We start from the raw sequence: 19,247 nt of genomic DNA, 5'->3' as shown, positions 1-19,247 counted from the left end.
TAGTATGCTTCAGTCTGTATTCTGATGCCACCAATTCTTTGGAAGCAAATAGCATGTTTCATTGTGAGTCCTTTGGGATAATCTTAGATCATCACATATTGCTGATAAAAGCTAATTCACAATTGTTCAATATAATATTACAATGTTCTCTTGGTTCTGCTCACTTCACTCTGCATCAGTTCATGTATGTCTTTCAGGTTTTTCTGAAATCATCCTGCTCCTTATTTCTTATAGCACAATAATATTTCATAACTTGTTCAGTCATTTCCTAATTCATAGACATCTCAATTTCCAATTCTTGGCCACCACAGGAAAGGCCTGTTTTGAAGGTGGCAATTGAACTTGAATTCAAGGGAGGCAGAGATCTCAAGATGGAAAGAAGAGCACTTTGAACATGGGAGCAATCGGTGAAAAGGATGGAAACAGGAGAAGGAATGTAAGGTACAAGGAGCAAATGTGTAAGACAGTTAGGGAGGGATGAGAAAGTGCTTGAGGGGAATAATTAATGGGGGGGAGCAATAATCAGCCTAGAAAGGATGGCTGAAGCCAGATTATAAATGGCTTTAAATGTTAGGCAGGAATTTTTATTTCATCCTACACCCAAGAGGGAGCCACTGGAGCTCCTTGAGCATCTACCTAAATGATCTGGTCATATCTGTGCTTCGGAAATATCCATAGTGCAGTAGTATAAAAGGAGGACTGGAAAACAGAAAAATTGGAGGCAGAGAGAAAAATCAGTTTACTCCAGTAATCTGAATGGTGATGAGGGCTTGAATGAAAGTCAATTAAGGAAAATTTCAGTACTTGTCACATATCCCTTAATTGTGGCTATACATACATGCATGCATGCGTACATACGTATGCATATTCACATTTAGGGAAAATATATGTATGAATTTTTAAATTGTGTTTTACTTATACCATATCAAAATGAACAACTATATCTAGTATGTCCCCCATCCCCTGATAATCGCTAGCCATCAAGGAAGGCTAAGGTTAGTGGATCTCTCCAGTTTAGTAGTTCTGAGCTACAGTAGGGCTAAAGCTCATCAGCTATCCATAAAGTCCAGCACAAAGGTGCCTGGGAGAAGAGGGACACCAGGCTGCCTAAGGAGGTTCAGGTCAGAAAAGTGGAGTAAGTTAAAGCTAACTTGGTGATCAATATTGGGACTGACCAAGTTAGTGGCTACCATACTTAAAGCCTAGTAAGACAGGAAGTTCTAGTCTCAAAAAGAAAAAAAAAAGCAACCACCCTGCTGTAGTGTGGGTTGTTACTATAATGTTAAAAACTTAGACATCAAAACGTAAGCATATAACTTACCCCTTTGTTCGATTTAGGGGAAGTACAAAAAAGATCAATAGGAAGGCCCACAAAATCTGAGAACTACATGACAAAATCTATCTTGATTTCCACAGAATGATATTAACAACAGTACAGGCAATAACATTCTAGGATTTTTCCACCCAGAGGTCATTTAAAGTTCATGCTTCCAATGTGTGTTCTTTACACAGATTCATACTGCAATCTAATTTTCATAAAAATTCAGTCAACTCTGCTGAGAGAGAGAAAAGAAGGATATTTCTTATTACAAAATTATTATTTTGGCTAATCAGAGGCTTCCCAAAAGCATCCAGGAGTGATTAATTCTCCTCTACCACTACCCTCATCTCAGTAAGTGAATATCTTAATTAATATATAATTTGAGAGGCGCTAGGTGGTGCAGTAGATAGAATAAAGGGTCTGCAGGCATGAGGACCTGAGTTCAAATCCTGCCTCAGACAGTTGACACTAGCTGTGTGACAATGGGCAAGTCACTTAACTCCTATTGCCTCGAAAAAAATCCCCAAAACAAACAAACAAAATCCATATAATTTGAAATGGATTAGCTGTTTGAGGGTGGGTTAATACCAGGCCAACAATTCTCAAATGAGTCCACAAAGTTATCTATTTGATCAAAATCAAAGGGAATCATTCATTTTTATTTACATGTATCAGAATGGCAGTAAGTCAAACAAGAACTACTCTTATCGTGAAAAAAAAAATACACCTTTAACAATCCAAGGCAAATGAAACCTTAACAAGGAGACATAAACCATTTTCAAGATATTTCAACTGATACCAGTGACAATTCCCTAATCAATCATGCACTTTTTTGAATCAAATTATCTGCTTGCAATATCATGATTCTGCACACACTTTAATAATCTTCATCTTCTGTAGGAAAACTGAGACACTAATGCATTGTCGGTAGAGTTGTGAAATGAACCTACCATTCTGGAGAGCAATTTGGAACTATGTCCAAAAGACAAAGAAACTGTGCATACCCTTTGACCCAGCAGTATCATTACTAGGCCTATATCCCAAAGTGATAATAAAAAAGGAAAAGGGGCCTACTTGTACAAAAATATTTATATCAGCCCTTTCTGTGGGGGCAAAGAACTGGAAATGAAGGTTGTGCCCATCTATTGGGGAATGGCTGAACAAGTTGTGGTATATGAATGTAACGGAATACTACTGCACTATAAGAAATGATGAGCAGGATGATTTCAGAAAAAGCTGGAAAGACTTGGATGAACTGATGGTGAGTGAGGGGAGCAGAATCAGAACAACATAGTATACAGTAACAGCAACACTGTGTGATGATCAGCTATTATAGACCGCTCTTCTCAGCAATACAATTATCCAAGACAATCCCAAAAGACTCATGATGGAAATTCTATCCACATCCAGAGAAAGAACTATGGAATCTGAATGCAAATTGAAGCATACATTTTCACTTTTTTTGTTTTTTGCTTTTTCCTTCTCATAGTTTTTCCCTCTAATTCTGATTCTTCTTTCACAACATGACTAATATAGAAATATGTTTTAAAATGACTGTACATGTATAACCCAGATCAGATTATTTGTTGTCATGGGGAGGAGGAGAAGGAGGGAAAGAGGGAGAAAAAATCTGGAAATCAAAATCCTATAAAAGTGAATGCTGAAAACTGTCTTTACATGTAATTGGAAAGAATAAAATACTATTTAAATTTTTAAAAAAGGAATCTTTCTCTTCACTGTGCAATGAGACTTCTTTTTCGACTCTGAAAAACATCAGTCAATAGCTGTCACTCTGGCAGCAATGTCTCTTCATTTAGTGGAGATAGACAGATAAGCAGGCAGGCAGATACTGCAATCAAACAAATCAATAAATCATTACATATTTAATGACACATAAATAGCACAGTGCTAAGTGCTATACCCTATAAATATTACTACTACATAATTTTAGTGAGACCCAAAGAATGATCCAAGACACAGAGATAAAGAGATATTCCCACCATTATAGCAATGTTAAAGCTTCTTGGTATAAAACAGCATCACTGATTTATCCAGAAATAATTTCCGTGCTATAATTCTGTCAAGGACCCAAAGCAAAGACTGTCATTCAAACAATTCCATTCACAGGGCAAGAGCTCCCTAACCACTCAAGTCATCTCTCCTTCCTCTAAATTCCTGCAGCACTTATCATCAGCTTAATGCTCCTGGACTGAAAGCTCAACGAGCATTCACAGAATGATGTGGCAGCCAAAAAAGCAAACAGAATCTTCAGCAACATCTTGAGAGAAAAAGTCTCCAGAACCAGGTGATTTGAGTCCTTCTGTACACTACCCTCATCAGACTATATCTACTTTACTGTGTTCAGTGCTGAGAGTCACAATTCAGGAACAACAATGACAAGCCAGAGATGACCCAGGCATTCATTATCTGTTGATATGGAACAAAAACCTTAAAAGTCCACAGCCAAAACCATTCAAGGATAAAGAATACTTTTTTTAATTTAAAAAATTCAAGCTCTGCAAACAGGGAGTCAGGAAATAAGACAGCAAAATGGTGGTATCTCTATTTTTGTCTAATGCTAAATGAATGCGCAGAGAAAAATACCTTTGGGGAATGGGAATGAAGGTAGGTGTCAATTCTGAAGCATGCCCTGAAGAGATAGTTCTCAAATACTCAAATGGCTCTGTGATCTCATTGATCTGAATGCTTCCTCCAACAGTGACTCATCAATGCTTGGAAGTGACCCTGGGTTCTCAAGGACTACAGTAGTGAAGCACAAGTTATAGCAGGTTCTGTTAGGATGGAAATGTTTTAAGTATGGTCCCTGCAATAGATCAAGTCTGTTTTCTAAGGATATGCCTAACTAATAACAGAAAGATCCATTGTCAGAAGACTGATAATGAATTCTTTGGCCACAGCAACTTTTAAAATTCAGTAATTCAACTAAGCAAAATCCATTTATTGAGATACACTATGACACTCAGGTCATTCTGTAACTATTGTTGGCTTGCCTAGGAAAAGAGGGAATAATGTAGCAGAAGGCCCATATTCTTCAAAGGTTATTCATAAAGCAACGTAAATTTAGAACTGGAAAGGCCTTCAGAAGTAATCTATTCCAACTACCTCATTTTACACAGGAGGAAACAGAAATTCACAGAAGTAAATTCAGGGAGGCAATGGAAAGACCACTAGATTTAGAGACAGTGGACCTTAGTTCGAATCCTGGATTTGACACTTAACACTTAATCTGACCTTCAGCCAATAGTCACTTAACCTCTCTAGGATTCGGTATCTTCATGAATAAGACAAGATGGGCTGGAATATGTGACCTATAAGGTCCCTTCCAGCTCTAAATCTATGTTCCTAAGAAACTACTTTAAGGACAAATAGATGGTAAGTGGTAGATCAGGATTTAAACCCAAACTAACATGTTTTAGAGTATCCAAACTTAAGTTCATGTACAAAACAGGAAAGGAAGAAACAAGGGGGAGATGATTAGAAGATCCACCCTCATTCCGTGGCATATCTGAAAATCCAGGGGCTACTGATCTTTATAATATGTATGTTGGAAGCTTTGATCTGATATTAACACAATATGCTTGGCAATGATATAGTAATGATAAATATGAGCTATTACTATTTTTATCTTATGATTTAGATATCTTCAGGTATCTCTCTTGCTCTCTAAAACCAACCCATCTAACTGCCTACTAAGCCACATTGCTGGCTCCTATATTTCCATCACCTTTTATATGTTCAGTCTGTCTCTCCACTGGTTCTTTCTTCTAGTCAAACGTACACACAGGCCTCCCATACCCTGGAAAAATTCACACTTGACCCTACTGCCTTTTCTAGCTACTATCTTAATTCAATTCCCAAGAATCAGGTTCCTTTACCCTCTGCTCTTCTCCCTTTATGTTTATTCACAGTTGACACACAGTAGATAGTTAATCAATGTTTATGTTGAAAATTCCCTGATTTATACTCAGCAGTAGTCCTGTTCTCTCAAATGAACTAGTTCTGAATCTGTCTATACCATACATTTCCTAAATGTGTCTTAAAATTAACTCCTCTTCTCTACTCTTATCCCTGACAATGACATCAACATGCATCTAGTCACCCAAGCTTGGTTATCTTTAACTCATCCTTCACCACGAACAGTCAAGACTTGCTCATTTATCTTATGAAACATATTGTATTTAACTCTTCCTACATATTTACACAGCTCCCTACTCCAAATCCTCAGCATATGTGGATTACTATAAGTGACCTCCTACATTTGACCTCCCAAGTGTTTGACCCTCCAATTCATTCTGCCAATTTTTGGTTAATTCACTTCCTTTAAATACTATTTTCATCAGGTCACTTTCCTGCTTGAAAACCTTCCAAGGCCCCTTATGTTGGCAATACGAAATTTAAACGCATTGGTTTGGCTGTCAAAGTCCTGAGAAGGCTAGGTGTACTCTACCTATCCAATCTTATTGCCGATTCACACTGGGCTCCTCTCTATCTCAAAAATAAACCTACCTTCATAGGTTTATTACACAGTTCCCATTGCTTGGAGTGTTCTTTCCTTTCCCCAACTACATAAAACCTACTCACCCTTCAAGGTTCAACTCAAGGTCTCTCTCTTAAAGAAAGCCTTCTCCGACAGACAATTAAATTTCCCAGTGTTCCCCAACCACATTCAGGATCTGCACAATATAAATTAGGACTTAAATAGATCGCTTGTATTATTTCATATGTTTCATTTTAGGATCCTTGAAAGCCACACCCTTCACTACCTCTTGTATCATAGCTCAGGGCAATACAATGCTGAGCACCTATGTGGGAAATGGGTGTGGAAAACACCCTTCACCAATATAGATCTGCAGCTCCTCAGTAACTTACAATCTTGTGGCTCAGGGTACTAACATGCTAAGTGACTCACAAACAGTCACAAAGTTATTAGTACATGTCAAAGGCAGTATATGTCAAACCCTAAATCAAGTTTCCCTGATTCTCTAGGCACTAAACACTTCTCAAATGATCAGGATTCACAATTATTTTAAAATACAATCACGCCTCTTTTAAGGAAACTCCCAAATGGCATTTTACAAAATAAACAACTTAGGCTGCTGGGATCTACATTACAAAAGGATATACTTTTAAGGTTTCTTTAAATACCAGCTCCCATATGATAAAACAAAAATCTGATTCACACTAAAATCCTGAATAAGGTGAAAGGTGAGATTCACCTATAATTCATTTGTAAGTTGGTGGATTTACTTACAGGTCGGCCAAATACAACAGCTCCTGGGTGCAGATAGATTTCCACTACATCGCTCTCTGGCACCACCTGGACCCGCTGCACTTCCCCCTTTGCCAGCATCTCATTCACAAAGTCGCTCCAGGAAATGCTAGCCACACTAATGTTTAGAGAGTTCAGCAGGCTCATGATAACAGCAATGACAAATAAGGTCCGTAAACGTTCACGATACATCTGATCTTCCCGTTCTTTCCGTTTCTTTTCCTCTTAATGAAGGGGGAAACCAATAGAAAAGATTTAAAACAAATACATAAGAAACACAAGATAAGATCATGTTAATATTTAGAAAGTAATTAAAATAAATTCCTTTTTGTGTATTCTTTTCTCAAAAATGTCCAACCCAAGGAAGGCTGTATGTGTTGTATGAGACTTTTGCTTTTTTGCCAGTTTTCCAACCAGTTTCCCTGAGGCAAATGCCAATCACATGACTTGTTCCTGCTGGTGTCTAAGATCACATTAGACAGTCTATAAAAGAATCCCTGTCCACTGTCCCAAATGCAGTCGTTACATAAACATCAAGAGTACTAAACTAGGAGTTAGAAGCTGGTTTCAGGTGCCAGATCTGCTACTTAGTAACAGGTGTGGAACCTTGGGGGAAGTAATTCCTTTCTCTGGGCTTTATTTTCCTCATCTGTAAAATGAGGGGATTGAGCTAGAAAAGCCCTCAATTATAAGCTTATAAACAGTAAGCATTTATTAAAAGCTTACAATGTTATGATCTGGTGTGCTAAGTAAGCGTTGGGGGTACAAAGAGCAAAAATAGTACTTGCCTTCAAGGAACTTGCGTTCTAATGGGAAAGACAGCGTATACATAAATAGTATATGCCAGACATCTTCTGAGAAGACAAGGGAAGGCTCTAGTGACTAGGAGGACCTGGAAAGGTTTCATGCAGTAGGTGGCATCTGGGCTGAGTCTTGCAGGGAGCTGGGGATTTGAAGAGGAAGAAGCAAGGGAGAGTATTCTAAGCAAGGGAGACAGCCAGTGTAACAGCAAAGAAAAAGGAGGTGCAGTCAGTGTAAGAAGCACCAAGAGGCCAGTGTAGCTGGACCACAGAATGCATGAAGGACAATTGTGTATTAAAAGACTAGAATGAAAGGGGCCAAATTGGGAAGGGCTTAAAATACCAAAAAGAGGATTTTGAATTTGTTCCTGAAGTTAACTTGGTGGGGTAGAGGAGGGTGGGGAAAAAAAGGTGTAACACGTCCAGATTTAGGAAAATGGCAGCTATGTGGAGAATGAATTGGAGAGGAAAGACTGGAGGCAGGGAGATCTACTAAATTATGAGCTCCTTGACAGCGAGACTGTCTTTTGCCACCTTTTTGTATTAGACCAGTGCCTGGCACATAGTAAATGCTTAAGAAATGTTAACTGACTGACAAAACAATTAGAAAACTTTAGCAAGGATCCAGACAGAGGTGACAAAAGCCTGAACTAGGGTAGTGCCTTTGAGTAGAGAGGAGATGTACATGAGAAATGTTGTGGTGGTAAAAATGACCAAATCTGGCAACTAAATGAATATATGGGGTGAGCACTAGAAGATAAGAAGATTAGAAACATGCGTGACAGGAAGGATGGCAATACCCTTGACAGTAATTAGAAAATCTGAAGAAAGGAAGGTTTGGGGGAAAACATGAGTTCTGTTGTAGATAAACTGAGTTTAAGATACCTATGGGATATTGAGTTCAAAAGGTCTAAAAGGCAGTGTGGGATATGAGGAGCTCTCTTTAAGACAAGGCCTGGAGATGTAGATCTGGGAATCATGAATGAACATTTATAGTAAGTGCTTCCTAGATGCACAGCATTGTGCTAAGTGGGGATACAAATATAAACATAAGAGGGTCCCTGATCTCAGGGAGCTCACCTCCCAGCAGAGGGAGACAACCCAATGGAGGTTTCAGAGGCAAGTTAGACTGAAAGGTTCTTTGGTCCTTAGAGTGCAGTGCAAAGCACATAGTAATGAATCTTCCTCAATGTAAATTCCACTGAAAAAAAAAAACTTATTAGTTTTTCTGATGTTAAACCATTTGACAGTGCCAAGACCTTTGGAGGCAAGAGCCTTGTTTTCCAGGTCTTCAGTAGCTGTGGTTGCTCACAGTGCCAGTACAAGAAGCTGCCAGATTCCATCCCCACAAAGGCTGATTCTGATTCCCTGTATTTTGGCAATGGTGTCCAGGATGATTTGAGGGGTGTGGCTATTCCCAGAGGTCTTGGGCTCAGCTGCCAGGGAGCTACAGTTAAATCAGAGGTTGGTAGTGGTAGCAGGCAACTGCTCCACAAAGATCAACCGCAATGCTAGCTGCAAGAGTCAACCTGGAACCGAGCCAAGTAAAGAATGACTGGGGGAGGGGAGAGGGGAAGAGTTGAAACATATTTCCAGAGTTTGCGGGCTCAAAATCCTAAGCTATTTCCATATCTCCATCAGAGTATGAAAGGAAGTGAGGGCACAAGCTGCCTCTCATCTCTTCTTCAGTTAGGCTGGTTTGCCTGTCCCATCAGTGGCACTTGATCTTGGTGGGGATGGAGGGGTGGTCCTTAAAGTAGGGCCAGTGGTTTGGGGGGCATTAAGATAATAACTAAGTCTGTGGTGTCTGATGAGTCAGAGAAGTGCACTGAGAGCAGTTACAGGAAACAAAAAGAGGTTATGCAAGGGAAGATGCTCAATAGTGTTAAATGCCGCTGGCCAGCTGATCTGGCAATTAAAAGATAACTCTGGAGAAAGTCATTTCACTTGATTGAGACTGGAAGTGAGAAAGCAGAAGGTTTAAAGAAGTGCTGTAAACAAAAGAAAAATATCCCTGCTGGCCACTATTGGCTTAGAAAGCCACAAATTAACATTAACTATGTTGTATGGCATTTTTATTTATTTTGTTAAACGTTTCCCAATTACCTTTTAACTAGGTTCCTGCAATCCCTTTGGGCAAGAGGACTCCAGTTTGACACCTCTAGTTTAGAGGAAAGTGAGAGAAGAAAAACTAGGGTAGTGACAATTTAGTTGGGAATCTAGGGGAGGTACTGAATACAGATGACTTTCCAGTCGTTTGGTGGAAGAGGAGAGATATGATGACGAATAGCAAGGATAGTAGACTCTACTCAAATACTTTTAAGGATATGGTAAACAGAGATGTTTGTAGATAGCAAGGAAGGAAGCATTAGGGGAGGTGAGACTGAAGATAGAGTTAAGGTATAATATAGCGGAACAATCCAAGGGAAGAGAATGGGATCAAGGGTGCATGCAGTGGGTTTGGCCATGACAAGAGTCATCTCCATCAAAGATGGAGATGAAAGAAGAGATACTGAGGGAGAATTTCGGGTGATTAAGAGTTGTAAAAAGGAAAAGAGGAAGCTTGAGGCAAATGGCCTCCATTTTTTCAGTCAAGTAAAAGGTAGATGAGGACTGGCTATGGGAGGCCTGAGAAGAGAAAAGAAAGTGGAGAACAGCTTCTGTGGTGAGTGGGACAGAGAACAGACTAAAGAAGAATAGAACAATTGCCTTGCAACAATAAGGGTCCAGCTAAGATTAGATAACGTAGTAGTAAAATCAATCAGAATAGTTTTGTGACTTCATCAAACTCTATTTAGCAGAACTTAGTAGAATAAAAGGAGATAGATGATGGAAATAATATAGAGTTGGGAGGTTGACAAGGCATGAGGAGCAAAGAAGACTGGAGGAAAAAGAAATCTGAGAATAAAGAAGAGGGTAAAATTGAACTTAATTACCAATTCACTGAGATTGGGAAGGGAGAATAGGTTACCAGAAAAGGGGATGATGATTTGAGAAAGTACTGACAATCTAGTCGGGAAATTTTTTTATACATGAAACAATGAGTAACAGCCTATAAACTAAGCACTAACATATTCTGCACTCATTCTAAGTGCTACACAAGTGCACAGAACTCTCATCACTAGTCCCACTGCCTCCACTGAATACTCCTTGACTCCTCCAGCTCATAGTGATCTGTATAGATGACATCTCATGACTATAAAGATGAGGGCTAATTTAGCATGGACAGAAGAAAACACAGATGGGACATGACAGCTTTACTCAAGTATTTGAAGAGCCATCATGCAGAGAAGAGATTAGACTAGTTCTGCTCAGCCTTCAAGGGTGTAACTAACAATAATGGGTAAAAGTTAAAGAATCAGACTTAGGTTACATATAGGGAAAAATTGGGTCAGCTAGGTGGCACAGTGAATAGAGCCCCTGAAGTCAGAAAGACTCATCTTCCTAAGTTCAAATCTGGTCTCGGACACTTACTAGCTTTGTGATAATGAGCTGGAGAAGGAAATGGCAAACCACTCCAGTACCTTTGACAAGAAAACCCCAAATGGGGTCACAGAGAGTCAGATACAACTGAAACAATGAAACAACAACAACAAAAAACAGCAACATTAGGAAAAATCCCTAATGATAAGAGTTGTACCAAAGTAAAATAGGCTACTTCAAAAAGTAATAGAAAAATTTCTTGTTATATGGGATGGCTCCCTGGGAAATTGGGGGCTGGTAGTGGGAGAGATAAAGGGGAGAATTTTGGTGATACAAGAATGCAAAAATCAATTAAATTTTTTTTTTAAGTAATGGGTTTCCCATTATTAGATATTCACTTGAGTTATTACATAGAGAAGATTCCAAAATGCTCTGCAACTCTGAGATTTTGAAGTTCTAAAAGACAAGATCAGTGTGGGCTAAAATTATTAAATAAGACTTCACATAGTAGATTAGATTGAGCAAGGCCTCAAAGAATGGTATGATTTGGACAGGAGCAAAAGAGGGGTTGGAGAGGATCAGACCTCTGGTAGGCATGATCCATGACAGGGAACAACTCCATGGACTAAACAAAAATGCAGCACTCACCAGGTAAAAGGCACTCTATCAAATTATATAAAAACAAAGTCAGATCTAGATGGAGATTAAGATCTGGGAGGGGGATAAATCAGGTACACAAATGACTCTAAGTTAAAATGATAGATGCCCAAAAAAGATGAAAAAAAATGCTAGGAGCTGTCCAAAGAAGGCTGGCTCAGGGAAAGCTTCACAGACCAAGCAGTGCCTTTCTGAAGGAAAGGAAAGTCAAGCAAAAGAGCAAACAAAGAGGAGGGTGAGATGGGGACTAACAAGGAAAAAAAAAAACCTGTCCACTCCCAGGGGTGAGGCCAGAGGCAGTATATTCTCATAAGGGAAAAAGACAAAGTCTAGCTGTAGAATCTGCTGCAGAAATGGGTTTCCACAACCATCATGAGTTTGACTGAGCTCTGAGAATTACATCCAAGAACTTTCCCAAGGTTTAGTCAGAACAAATCCCACCTCTCTTTATAACCTGAGGCCTTTTAACACTTAATAACTCAAGATAGTCCTGCTCTTTCTTCTCTTTGTCTATATCTCCCATCTCCCAGTGTTTCTCTGGACATACTAAATTACACTCATACACAAGAGTAGGCACATACAGCTTCCTCACACAGAAACAAGTAGACCAGCATACAAAAAGAGACAAAACACACCCAAAATAAAAAGAGCTTAGGCCCAGACCAGGAAGGATATTCACAGCCTGATGAACTGTCCCTGAAAACCACAGGCAGGGGGAAGGCAAAGAGGTAGTCCTCCCTCACGGGTTAGTGGAGGTGATGCCTGAAAGTAACAGACCAGGCAAGGGGCAGAAAGGAGGAGCCTATAACAGGAGTGACAGGATAAAGTAACGTCCCTTTAAATAATGGTTATAATTTTTGTTTCAGCTTCGGGGAGAAAACCAAATGAGCACAACTGCAGTTGGAAAATAGAAGGATATTTTTGAACTTCATTTCAAATTCTTCTAAGTTACAACTTCATGTAAATAAATACTTTCTATAGATTCAGCATTAGAAATCATCTCTGATACTTAAATTCAATTTAATTTTCTAATTCAAGAGACTGTTTTCAAGACACAGAGAATCCATTGTTAGAGAGATGGATGCTTTAAAAAAAGTTTCCAAGAGTTGATAAAGTAATTCTTGGTAAAGATAAAAACGGAGATTCTTTTTCTCCAGATAGTTATTATGATTCTCAATATATAAGAACAAAGCATCAGAAACAATTTAATTCATGTTGCTGAACATTTTATTTATTTGGACCAGAGATCAAATTTATGAATAGAAACGTGGGCCAAAGATAACAACACAATTATTTCTCATTAGTCTGCCTTTAATACCCTATGCAGAAAAGGTACCTGATCCAACTATCTTGCTAAAATTCTCTGGTCTAAGGTTCTAAAAACTCAACAGAAGAGGGCTACAGTTCTTAGCAGGAGAGCGAGCGAGGAGTTGTCAGGAAAGCTGCAGGTTACTTTGAAACAGTCGTCCCAAATGCATTAGAGGAACTGTAAAAATCTGCCACAGAAGGAACGATGATCCATAGTCAGAAAAGTTACTGCAGCTTAAACAGGGAACCCTTCTTGTTCAGGACTGTGATAGCCACAGTTGGCAAAAAGTGCAGCTATTGATTAATGCAATGTAGTGTCAATTAGATGTACATTCCTGAGGTCTTTTATCTGTTGTAGCTTTGTCTTTTCTTTTTCTTTTCATTACATCAGGTATATTGCCCTGTAAATTGTGGTAGTGGTACCAGGAATAAAAAATTAAGGAATTTTTAACTTTTCAAAAAAAAATAATAAAATAAAATAAAATAAAATTCTCTGCTCTTCAAGCACAAAGCACCGTCTAAAAATTCCATCTGCTTTCCAGTTTAAGCCTAACTTTTAGAAAGACATGGTTTAGCTACAAATACAAGTAATATAGCTTTGTTTTGTATGTATAAGAGTACTGACTCTCTCACATCTCTCCTGGGATCTCTCCAATAAAACCCAAGTCCTGTCCTATCAACATGAACTAGACATTCTAAAATATGACAATTCATCATATTAACACAGCTTAGTATCCCCTTACTTTCTATCACTTATTGGAGAATATTATCATAACTGAGGTACTATTTTTCTTTACCCATCACCACCCATCTACTATGTACTCAAAACTGTGCTAGGTGTGATAGGGGAATAGAGAATAGAGAAGTCTGTCTGACACATTGCCCTGAGGAAGCCTAATTGGAAAGAAATTATATACTCAATAACGGGGTAGGTGTGTGTGCGTGTGTGTGCGCGCGCGTTCGTCCTTCGTTGCCAAAGACTATGTCATCAGAGAAATAATGACATGACTTGCACTTGACTTTGTTTTGAGTGAGGGAGAGCTGTGCAGGTCACCAGCCTCACTTCTCCTCCAGAGCCATCTGACTCCAGTGACCAGATTTTCATCAGGATGACTGGAGATGTCCCAGGAGGAGGCAATTGGGGTTAAGTGACTTGCCCAAGGTCACACAGCTAGTGAGTGTCAAGTGTCTGCGGTGAGATTTGAACTCAGGTCCTCCTGACTCCTGCACTGGTGCTCTATCCACTGCACCACGTAGCTGACCCAATACTCAATAATAGTGAACAACGAAAGACAATCTGTAATGAAAAACTAAACACCATGGTACAGACTATGTAAGTTCAACAGGAATCTAAAGGAAAGGGGATCAAAGAAGCTAGAAAAAGTCGGGGAAAATTTAAACAGAAAGAATGACTTGATGTAGGCCTTAAAAGATGCATAGGTTTGGGGACTCTATAGAGCAAGGGTTCTTTATTAACCTGGAGTTCATGAACTTGTTTACAAATACATAGGTAGAAATAGCGATATGATTGCTTTTCTTTGAAATCCTACATATTCTGTGTACTTTTAAATAAAGCTTTATCATAAAAAGGGATCCATATGATTCATCAGACTGCCAAAGTGGCTTATGACATGAAAAAGACAAAGAACCTTTAATGTACAGCGAAAGAGATGCCAATTCCTCGCAATGGAAACAACCGAAGTAAAGGCATAGAGGCAGAGCCAAACACTGGCCAGTGAAAAGTCCTGTCTAAAATTGGCCCAAACAGAATATGAGTGAATAGGTGTTTAGGGAAGCGCTGTTTAGGAAAGCACTTTGTAAAGTGCTCAACAAACATAAATGGGGAATTTTTATGTAAGGGGCCAGAATATGGATAGCTTTAAAAGTGGATGAGGGAAGCTAAACTTTACTATGATGAGAACGATAAAGAAAGTATATGGCAATGGACAGAGAGCAGAACCCGAGTCAAACCCTGGCTGAAGTTCTCTGCCTTCCACATCCTGGCTGTGTGACCCTGGGCAATTCAATTATGTTCTTGGTATAGCAGGCAGCCTTCAAAGGCTTTAAACTACAGAGGAGGTGCTGACCAGCATTGGCAGAGCAAAGTTTCCTCACTGGCAGTAACCTAAAACAATGACACTACAGGTCTGATCCAAAGAAACAACAGAAATATAGTAAGCAGTGAATGTAAGATGAATTTCAAAGGAAAAACAGAAAATTTAGCCAAATGAATGTAGGGAAGAAAGAGAGAGCTTGATTCAAGAATGATCTTGAATTCAGATCCATGGTGATCTTTTTTTGCCCTATATTTAGAAAGTTTTTCTTTACCTAAAACATACAGGGCTTCAAGGTTTGATAAGTGCTTTACAGATACCTTAAGGCATCATATCAATGCAAGAACAACTCTCATTGCTCTCTGCCACTGCTTAATCCTGGCAGGGCTTTTCCTTATGCTACATTCACTTGTGCTGCTCTCATCCACTCTCATGACTCCATGATCACTTCTTTAACTTTTTTTAATATTTTATTTTCCCCCAATTACATGTAAAAACAATTTTTAACATTCCTTTTAAAAAAAAATGTTAGTTCCAAAATCTTTCCCTCCTGTCCTTCCTTCCCCACCCACCACTGAGAAAGCAAGCAATTTGATATAGGCTATATGTGTGCAATCGTGCAAAACATATTTCCATGTTAGTCATGTGAAAGAAAACAGACAAAAAACAAACGAAGAAAAAAAAAAAGTAAAGAAAAAGTATCCTTCAATCAGCATTCAGATTCCATGAGCTCTTTCTCTGAAAATGGACAGCATTGTTCATGTGTCCCTCAGAACTGTCTTGGATCCACGGAAAGCAATTCTGGAATCTCCATCTCCAGAAGCTCCATCTTTGAAGTTCCATCACTCACCTGCTGGACATCTCAACCCATTTCCAAAACAGAACTCATTCTCTTATCCCCAAATCTATTTGCCTTCCTGACTGTCTAATTTCAGTCAAGGACATCACCATCCTTGCAGTCACCACAACTGTCATTGGAACCATACTGCTTTATCCTGCAACATATCCCCTCTTCCTGAGTCTGACTCCATAGCATCTCTTGCACTTTTCCTCCTCTCCCCACCCATGGCCACAACTCCCTTCCATATGGAAAGAGAATGGTCAGGGAAAGGTCTAGTAACACATGCTTGGGACATCTGTCAGATCTGAAGGGCTCTGACTCCACATGACTGGCCTTTTTATGCCTCTGGGTGACCATGAAACCACAATAATATGACAAAGCTAAGGTCCTAGGCTCCTAGGGCAATCAATTCCAGGTGACAGTTTTATCACCCTTTAAAGAAAAAAAATTAACCTCATCCATGTGGAAATGGGAGAGGGACCCTACTTAGTAAACAATGGTCCAGTTTAGCTCCTCTTTCTGTTTTTGTCTTCTTTTGTTCCATTTTTACCCACTGAGACTGTAATTTCATAACCCAAATGTGATGGCAGCATTGTCACTGATGGAGAAAACTTTGTTATGGAAATTTTTACAAATCTTTTCCATTTTTTCATCTGTTTATTATTCTTCTCACAATTTTAGCCTGAACTGCTTTTACAATGATCTAGTTTAGTTGGTCCTATATTAATCTTTCTGCAAACTTGGCTTTCCCTCCTCTGTTTTTCGTTGTTTTAAGAACTGACGCCATTCATATCCAACCTTTTACTCTACAACATTTTACAAATGAGCTTATATACTAAACTAGCATTATTTTTTCTAACCTCTCTCTGGTAAATGTTAGTTGGCACAAGCAGTATCTAGGTTCTTTTGTCTTTCTTGAAGCAATTGCTTTACATCAGATAAAATTCAAGAGGAAATGGTGATTGTAACCATATCTGTTATTCATGATCAATATTTTTGCAGGAAAAGCTTGTTTAAATAGGTACTATAGGAACTATTTTGACTGTAACCTATCAATCACTCAAAAAGAGCATATAGCAAGCACCTTCTATGTGCCATGCACTATGTTAAGTACTAGGGATACAAAAAGAAATTAAGATGCTTACTCAACATACAGAATATCTGAAAGGTAGTTGAAGATACAAGACTGGACGTCTCCAGAAAGATTAGGACAGGATAGGTAAATTTGAGAATCATCAGCATAGAGACGGTAATTAAATCCATGGGAAGTGATGAGATTCCCCAAGTGAAACAGTTTAACGAGGGAAGAGAATAAGGCCCAGGACAAAATCCTAAGGGACACTTATAATTAGAGGGTGTGATCTGGCAGAGGTGCAAAGGAATACAGGTAAGAGAGGAACCAGGAGAGAAGAGTTATCCTGAAAATCTAGAGAAAAGAGTATCAAGGAGAAAAGAGTGGAGAGTAATTAAAAGTATCAAAGACTGCAGAAAGATCAAGAAGAATGAGGATTGTGAAAAAGCTTTTGGATTTGGCAACAAAGAGACTGTTAGTAACTTTGGAAAGAGAAGTTTTGATGGAATGATAAAGTCAAAAGTTGGATTATAAAGGATTAAGAATAGAGTGAGAGGAGAATACATGGAGGTTCCTACTGTAAATGTCTTTTTGAGGAACTTAGTTACAAAGGGAAGAAGAGATTTAGTATGACAGTGTAATAATGGGGACAGAAAGAGCAAGCGAGGATTTTTTTTCAAGATGGTAGAGAAACGGGCATGTTTGTAGGCAGTAAGAAATGAGTCAGTAAAGAGGGAGAGACTGAAAATAAAGGAGTAGGGATGACAACAAGGGATAATCTGTTGGAGGAGATGGGAAGGAATAAGATTGTTTGAACAAGTAGAGGGATTGGCCTTGGTAAGGAGTGAGGTTACTTAATCATGTGAGGCAGAGATGAAGGAAGAGAGTGAGAGAAAGCACCCAAGTGATAGAAAAGGAACAGGGGTCATTCTTTATCTTTTTTCTAATAAGCACAATCCGACCATATATTGACCACTGATTTAGAAATAACTCTATCAGTAATAAATTATTTGCTATCTAGTAAGATGTAACAATTTCATCTCTTGTGGTATCATATGTTGATTTCCATTCCCAAGTCCTTCTCTCTTATTTAATAAAGTGTTTATGATACATTAGATATATATATATACATATATATAAATGTATACATATATGTGGGTATGTATGTATACAGAGCAGGAGGCTTCTACATAATTGTGTAATGCTGCATAAAGACATGAGGTTTCTTCTTTTCATGAATCAGTTTCCGCTGTTTTACTCTTTTCCCAATGATGTGCTGAAGTTACTAAACATTAAAATTCCTGGCACTTAGTAGGTTATTAATAAATGTTTATTAAATTGAATGGATTGTCAGTCAACACATGTTTGTTAACCATCTACTAGGTACAAAGCACAATGCTAAGCACTAAGGATACCAAAAATAGTCCCTGCTCTAACAGAGCTCCCAATATAATGGGGAAGACAACACGAAAAACAACAATGGAGAGATCAATTGGACATAATAAAGAGAAGACACTAGAATTAAAGGCAGGGGGGGGTCAAGAAAGGATTCTCACAGAATACCAAATTTTATCTGTGGCCTGAAGGAAGCCAAGAGATGGAGATGAGCAGAGAAAGAATTCCAAGCATGAGGGACTGAGTCTGAAGAGACAAAGTGCAGTATGGGAGAAATAGTCTGGAGGCCCAGGACCCCAGACTGCACAGTCTTTGGGGGAGGTAGGCAGTAAGAGATAACTGGGAAGGAGGAAGGGGCCAAGTTGTGAGGGCTCTCAACACCAGAGTTTTTCACATTTGATCATGGAGTCACTTGAGTTTACTGAATGGAGGAATGACATGGTCAGATCTGTACTTCAAAGAAGGTGAATTTGGCAGCTGACTGGAGGATGAACTAGAGAGGGGAGAAATGTGAGGCAGGGAAATAAACAACAAGCTAATGCAACAGTCTAAGCATGAGGTAATGAGGACCTGCACTAAATTCTTTGTAGAATGTCTTTGCAAAGGTTATTGGTACATAAACTGAATCCTGAAGATGAGTTTTTTAAAACAAATATTTACATGCAATGAAGGCAAGTAAAGTCTCACAAAATTGTTTTTTGAACAAAAGACAGATTTAATTCAAAAAGACATAGCTATATTAAAATTAAGCTGCTGGCATAAAGTATTTCATGCAAGTTCAAATCATATTTCTTATTGTTTTGGAACCACAATAAAACCAACTCTACCAAGATAAGTCACAGATAATGAAGAAAGAAAAGGAAAGGTTTCTTGTAGAAGATGGCATTTTAGCTGGGACTTGTAATAATCCTAGGAAGCCAGGAGATAGAGAGAAGGGAAAGAATTCTAGGCATGAGGAAAGCCAGTAAAAATACCAGAGTCTAGAGATGGAATGACTTATGGGAAGAACATCAAGTATCCAGTGTCCAGGAATGATCCAATGTCACTGAATCACAAAATACATGAGATCGAGGGTACAAAATATTA

General features: G+C 38.8%; 1 protein-coding gene across 1 annotated transcript in view; it reads right to left on the bottom strand.

The window, feature by feature from the left end:
• The window catches only part of SPG7 (SPG7 matrix AAA peptidase subunit, paraplegin), an 81,976-nt gene that overhangs the window by 44,621 nt on the left and 18,108 nt on the right, over window positions 1-19,247 (bottom strand). Inside the window, exon 4 of the mRNA XM_072636588.1 lies at window positions 6,594-6,835. Within this exon, the coding sequence (XP_072492689.1) occupies window positions 6,594-6,835 (242 nt within the window). The remainder of the gene's footprint in view (window positions 1-6,593; window positions 6,836-19,247) is intronic.

Source organism: Notamacropus eugenii, chromosome 1 (genome assembly GCF_028372415.1).
Source record: "Notamacropus eugenii isolate mMacEug1 chromosome 1, mMacEug1.pri_v2, whole genome shotgun sequence".
Taxonomy (NCBI): Eukaryota; Metazoa; Chordata; class Mammalia; order Diprotodontia; family Macropodidae; genus Notamacropus; species Notamacropus eugenii.
This window is presented reverse-complemented; position numbering and strand designations above follow the sequence as displayed.